Source organism: Myotis lucifugus, unplaced genomic scaffold, assembly GCF_000147115.1.
Source record: "Myotis lucifugus unplaced genomic scaffold, Myoluc2.0 scaffold_1706, whole genome shotgun sequence".
NCBI classification, from domain to species: Eukaryota; Metazoa; Chordata; class Mammalia; order Chiroptera; family Vespertilionidae; genus Myotis; species Myotis lucifugus.
In genome coordinates, this window is record NW_005872754.1 from 912 (window position 1) to 7,738 (window position 6,827).

Below are 6,827 nucleotides of genomic sequence, written 5' to 3' on the forward strand. Positions count from 1 at the left end.
AGGAGGAGAGGGGCCCAGGCCATGGTGGAGGTCATCCCTGAGTCCTGCTCCTGAGGCCCCACAGCTGAAGCAGAGCTCCCCACACCTCTCCCTTCCCCTCTTCATAGTCTGCAGGAGGGAGGGTCCACACATGCAAATGAGACCCCCATTTAGTTGATCCCTCCCTGGGCCCTGGGCAGGGCCCTCTGCCTGAGGATGGCCATTGGTGTGGGCGGGGGTGGGGCTGTGTGGGGCCCAGGTTTGGGGAAGTCCCAGCTGACAGCCCTGAGCAGAGGGTCCTGGGCTTTGTCAGGGGCTGGTCCCAGCTCTGAGCACCCAGGTCCCTCAGGAGCAAACCCCCAGCGCCCTCTAGTGTCCAGGCCCAGACACACCACTGAGTGACATGGGGACCAGAACCCATGGAGGCCACCTCTGCCTTCCCACTGCTCTGCCCACTGCCCCTGCCCTAGGGCCAGGCCAGGGTCGCCTCTATAGCCTCCCCTCACCTCGGGGCACCTTTAGTCTCTACTCGGCGTCCTCAGGGGGAGTCTGACTACAGCTCCCTGGGCTGGTTCCTGGTCAGGACTCAAGTGGCGGCTCCTGCACCAACTCTTAGACCAGGGTTAGGGCTCAGGTCAGGGCCAGAGCAGGCACAGCCCCTTGGGGGCACGTCCCCTTCTGTGCGGGACTCGATTCTGTCTTGTATGGGATTCACTCCTGGTGGCGGGAGGCCTCCTTCCCGGGGACCCAGGGCCCCGAGGAGAAAGGGGCCCTTCCCCAGGGCTGGGCAGGGGGGGGAGGAAGCCCTCATGGGCTGTCCTCGTCCGGGGTGAGGGTCACTGTTATTTTCTGTCCATATTTCCTCCTCCTGACACCATCGCACTCCATGAGCCGTGGGCTGTGGTCACTCCTGGGATCTGTGCTCAACGCACAGTCAGACGTTGGCATTTATCTGAGAGGAAAAGGGGAACATGCAGGACGTGCTGAGCAAAACTGTGGTTAAAGTTTCTAATTGCTGTGATAGGGCTTCATTTAATAACTTTATATATTAGTCACCACTCAGCCAGCTTCAAATGCATGCATGGCCAGGCCGGCGTGGCTCCATGGTTGAGCATCAAGCTTTGAACCAGGAGGTCATGGTTTGATTTCTGATCAGGGCACATGCCTAGGTTGCAGGCTCCATCCCCAGTAGGGGTAAGACAGGAGACAGCTGATCCATGATTCTTTCTCATCATTGATGTTTCTCCCTCTCCCTCTCCCATCCTCTCTGAAATCATGCATGGTATTGTATATAAACATCTCCTCAATAAGGCTGATTGAAAAATTCAAGGATGGTGCATATTGTTGAAAATTGTGGGTAGAGGTATTGAGGGGAAAGCCCAGAAATGCAATGCCTTCTGCTCTGGTTGAAATGTCTTTTTTCTCACTTCCTTGTGGGCCCGGCCACTGTGAGAGTCTGAGTTCAGGCAATTTTCGCTGACAACAATAGAAGGCTGGAAGGAAATTGTCTGCTGAGAATAATTGGTATTATATCAATTAAGATGAGATTGGGGGGGCGGGTCTGAGATAGGAGGAACCCTAACAAAACAGGAAGAAGGATTCTTTACGTCCTTTGAAGATCTAGGTATTAAAAAGAAGCTCCAAACCAGCCTTCCTCCTTTATTTTTTCTTCCTTCTTTTTTTAGGATATATTTTTATTGATCTCAGAGAGGGTGGGAAAGGGAGAGAAAGAGATAGAATCATCAATGATGAGAGAGAATCATGGATCAGCTGCTTCCTGCATGACCCCTACTGGGATCAAGCCCGCAACCTGGGCATGTGCCCTTGACCAGATTGGAACCCGATAGCCTTCAGTCTGCAGGCCGACGCTCTATCAACTGAGTCAAAGCGGCCAGGACCCAGCCTCTCTTCTTCATCTTGTCACTGCGGGCCAGCAGATCTGGAGGAGGACTGTACTGTGCTGCCTCCTCTATAAACTTCGTAATTACCACAAAAGTCTGCTGAGATAGATGCACGAGTCCGAACCCATGGAGGTTACTCTGGACACTGCCCCGGGAGGAATAACCGAACTAGACACCTGTGGAGCACATACCTTGGATGTCCTCCCGATGAGCCCCATCTGAGCCGCACCAGGTGAAATGCCAGCCACCAGGGTGTGGGCATGGATGCAGGTTCATTACTCGGGCGCCTCGGCTGACAAGCCCCAAATCCGCCTCCTTGTAAAAGGCGAGCGTAGTCACCGGGCCAAACATCACTTCATCGCAAATGACATAGTCACAAAACACCAGGCGGCAATGTTTCATCGCTGGAGGGTGACAGAGACCAACAATCTAATCCAGGCTCCAGGTGGTCTTCCTAAAAGTTGCCACCAGGTGGCGTGGTTGCTAGGGAGAGGGCTAGCAATAGGTGTAGCTGGTTTCCCCTGTCCCCCTGCCCTGTGGTGGGGTGGAGAGGACGGATCCAATCCTTCTGGGTTAGCTGGGTTATGAGTGCTCTGTATCCCCAAAGGGCTCAGAAAATTAAAATTCAAGATAATGAGTTTTATTCTAAAAATTAATGTGTGTCCAGCAAAAAAAAAAAAAAAAGTTTTTTTATTAAAGAAGGTAGGAAATTTGAATCACTGGGGTGTGTATCCACAAGCCTTCCTGCAGTGGGAGTTAAAACATCAGCATCCAGCTGGACATCCACATCCAGTTCCAAAGACCAATGAGGGAGACGGAGAATTCCACTTCTGGACGGCAGTGTGAAGAGCTCCCCAACAAAACTGGTGGAAATATATATATATATAAAGGCCCAGTGCACGAATTCATGCACCAGTGGGGCTCTTGGTTGAGCCTGATCAGGCTGAAAACCAACATCCCCTGAGGGGTCCCAGATTGCAAGAGGGCAGTTCTCGAGTGATGCACCCCAGAATCGAGCTCCCCCTCCTCTGGTTTCGAGTGCATCAACCGAGAACTGCAGCTGCCAAGTCACTGCAGCTCAGGAGCTCCTGTGTTGAGCATCTACCCTCTGGTGGTCAGTGGGTGTCATAGGTACCAGTCAGATGGTCAAAAGGTTGGCTGGTCAGCCGGTCGCTTAGGCTTTTATATATAGAGATACTTTTTTCTAATCACATATAAATATATTTTATAATAATTAAATATATTTATAATATTTAAATATATTTTGTATATAAATTTTTAAAAAACAATAGTCTTTATATATAAATATTAAAGTCCTATATGCCTAGTAACTGTACATATAAAATTGGTTTTTAAATTATTTAAATCTCTTTAAAGGTAATAGACCGTTTATAAAAGAAATAGTCACATTTATAAATTAAATTGTAAAATTTACATCAAGTGGGAAATACAATGTCTGACAACAACATCACAAAGGAGAAGTGAAAGCATACTGTTGTACGGCTCTTACACAGTGTGTGAAGTGGAATAATGTCACTTGCAGGTAAACTGAGTTAAGTTAAAGATGGATACTATAGCCCTAAAGCAACCACTGAAATAACAGTTACAGCTAATAAGTCAGCAGAGGAGATAAAACGAAAGTGTGAACAAGCACACACACACACACACACACACACACACAGACCAATTAATCCGAAAGAAAAACAAAAAAAAGACAAAAAAACATTTGGGAGAAATAGAAAATAAATAGCAGGCTGCCATATTTAAACACAATCACATCAATGCTAGTAAAAAGTAGAGATCATCTGATTAAATAAAAACACAAGACCCAACTATATACTCACTGGCTATAATATACTTCTTTAAGGTTTTTTTATTTTTATTTATTGATTTTAGAAAGAGAAAGAAAGGGGGAGAGAGAGAGAGAGAGATCGGTTTGCTGTTCCACTTATTTATGCATTTATTGGTTGATTCTTGCATGTGCCCTGACAGGGGATGGAACCTGTAGCAGGACGACACTCTAACCAACTGAGCCATCAGCCAGGGATAAATATACGTTGAGTATAAAAGTTTCACAGCCACTAATAGGGAAAACAATATGGAGATTCCACACAAAAATGAGACACAGAGCTGCCATACAACCCAGAAATTCCACTTCTGGGTATTTACCCGAAGAAAACAAACACACTGATTCACAAAAACAACAACACACGCACCTCCGCGTTCATTGAAGCCTCGCTCACAACAGCCAAGACATGGGAGCAGCCCCAGCGGCCATGGGCGGGCCACTGGACAAGACGATGCGGTGCACGGGGCAAGGGAATGTGCGTCACACGGGATGAAACCTTGCTCTTGGCGACAACGTGGCAGGACCGAGACGATCTCATGAGAAGTGAGTCAGTCGGACAGAGGAAGACAAAGGCCGATGGCTTCACTGCCTGGACCAGCTCTTAGTCTGGGACAAAGCGACTGCGGCCCGAAAGGGCGGGGCTTGCGCCTGGACCAACAGTGAAGACGCGCTTTCGGTTTCTCGCTGAACAGAGCGCCCTGCAAGCAACCAAATTCTTGCTGTTTGGCCAGAGCTGGGCCTCGCAGGCGGCGGGAACTCCCAGCATGCCCCGCGGCTGGAAACTCCCAGGATGCCCTGCGGCTGGAACTCCCAGGATGCCCCGCGGCTGGAACTCCCAGGATGCCCCGCGGCTGGAACTCCCAGGATGCCCCGCGGCTGGAACGCCAAGGATGCCCCGTGGCCGTTCCCAGGATGCCCCGCGGCCACGGAGTCCCAGCGAAGCCTGAGTCAAAGCCGTTGCCGCCTCCAGAACAGCCGGCCCGCCGGCCCGAGCCGCCATGACCTTCCTGTGGTACGGCATCTCCGCCAACTGGAGCTCAGTGGACGGGGGCGTCAACAACAAGATAGACCTCCTGGTGATGCTCACCTACCTCCTGCTGGTCCTGGCCGTCGCCATGTGGGTACGCCAGGGCCCGGAGGTCCCCAGAGGGCAGGGCGGGGCCTGGACACCAGGCTGGGTGTGGCCCCTCGGCGCCCGGCCTGCGCCTGGAGCACCCTCTCCCCACCCCCCCACATCTGCGCCTGGAGCACCCTCTCCCCACCCCCACCTGCGCCTGGAGCACCCTCTCCCCCTGCCCCCCACCTGCGCCTGGAGCACCCTCTCCCCCTGCCCACATCTGCGCCTGGAGCAGTCTCCCCCCACCCCTGTGCCTGGAGCAGTCTCCCCCCACATCTGCGCCTGGAGCACCCTCTCCCCACCCCCCTACCCCTGTGCCTGGAGCACCCTCTCCCCCACCCCCAACACCTGCGCCTGGAGCACCCTCTCCCCCCTGCCCCCACCTGCGCCTGGAGCACCCTCTCCCCCACCCCCCACACCTGCGCCTGAGGAAGCAGGTTCAGAGAGGTTAAGTAAAACACCCAGGAAATGATGGCGTTCACACTGGAACCTAGAGCTGCCTGATCCGGCTCAGGTGTGTAACCCAAAGGTCACACCCGTATATAAATTGGGGATCTTAGGTGTTCTCTTCACATTTGTATAAAGAGCTAATGTATTCTCTGCTGGTACATGTCTCTCTCAGTGCCATTCACTCACTGAAGTTTAGCATGTAAGCACTCAACAAAGTGTCCTTGCCGGGCTCAGTGGTTGAGCATCGACCTAGGAACCAGGAGGTCACAGTTCAATTCCCCGTCAGGGCACAGGCCCGGGTTTCGGGCTGGATACCCAGTGGGGGGCGTGCAGGAGGCAGCTGATCCATGATTCTCTCTCAACATGGATGTTTCTCTTTCTCTCTCTCCCTCTCCCTTCCTCTCTGAAATCAATAAAAATAAATAAATAAATTCGAAAAACAAAGTCTGATCATTGGCCATTCTTTTGAGGCTTACAATGAGCCATTATGCTGCTGGTGGACAGACAGCGTGATGGAGACGTGGTTTCCATCCAATTAAGAGAATTGTGTACCAGCAGAGAAAATGCAGGCCCTTTATTCCAAATGTAAAAAAGACACCTGAGGTGTTTTGCAGATCATTTAAACGAACAGTTGTTTTTTTAAAAAAAATTGGCTTCCGTGGTGAGAAACACCCTTCTCGGTGGCCTCGGCAGGGGGCTCTGAAGAGTCCTTGTTCGGGGATTTTTTCCCCCAGTTTCTGTTACTGAATTAAGAAGCCCCCACCTGGCATGCTTCCTGGCCACGGTCAGAGGACTAGTCGGCCATCTGGTCACTTCGAAAGGAAGCCTGCTGTTCCTTCTGCTCGTATCGGAGCCGTCAGATGTGCACGGTCATCCAGCCGCCTTGATCTTTCCCTTCCTTATCACCTTCCCTTTGGCTCTTCTTGTAAGGCGTATGTTGTTATTACCTACGAGAGCACAGCACGCTTATTGTAAGAAGGGAGAAGATGTGTGCATATCTACAGAATGAGTTACTGTTCTCCACCCACTCCCGTCTCTCTGGGGAAACCATGGCCCTGTCCCCTTCCTCCCCTTTCTCGGTGTTCATGCAAACAAGCGAGCACAGACATAGAGTTTTTGTGTCTTTACAAAAAATGTGATCAGATTCTATACATTATCCTGCAGCTGCTTTTTGTCACTTGCTGTGCGGTGGAGAGAGTCCTACAGGTCAACAGTAGAGCTCTAGCTCATGGTTTTATACAACATAACAGTCATACAAATGGGTGGACTGTCCAGCTTTTCTCTACGATTGACGCTTAGATTATTGCTGGGTAGATTTTTTTTCTTACTCTTTTTTTAAAAAAATATATTTTATTGATTATTTTACAGTGAGGAAGGGAGAGGGATAGAGAATTAGAAACATCGATGAGAGAGAAACATCGGTCAGCTGCCTCCTGCACACTCCCCACTGGGGATGTGCCCGCAACCAAGGTACATGCCCTTGACCAGAATCGAACCTGGGACCCTTGAGTCCGCAGGCCGACGCTCTATC

At 50.9% G+C, this 6,827-nt stretch overlaps 1 protein-coding gene across 1 annotated transcript in view; it reads left to right on the forward strand.

The window, feature by feature from the left end:
- The first annotated feature begins 4,802 nt into the window (after positions 1 to 4,802).
- The window catches only part of LOC102418863 (sodium/glucose cotransporter 1-like), a 26,487-nt gene continuing 24,462 nt past the window's right edge, over positions 4,803 to 6,827 (forward strand). The window contains exon 1 of the mRNA XM_006108059.2: positions 4,803 to 4,850. Coding sequence (XP_006108121.1) covers positions 4,809 to 4,850 — 42 coding nt within the window. The 5' untranslated portion in view covers positions 4,803 to 4,808. The remainder of the gene's footprint in view (positions 4,851 to 6,827) is intronic.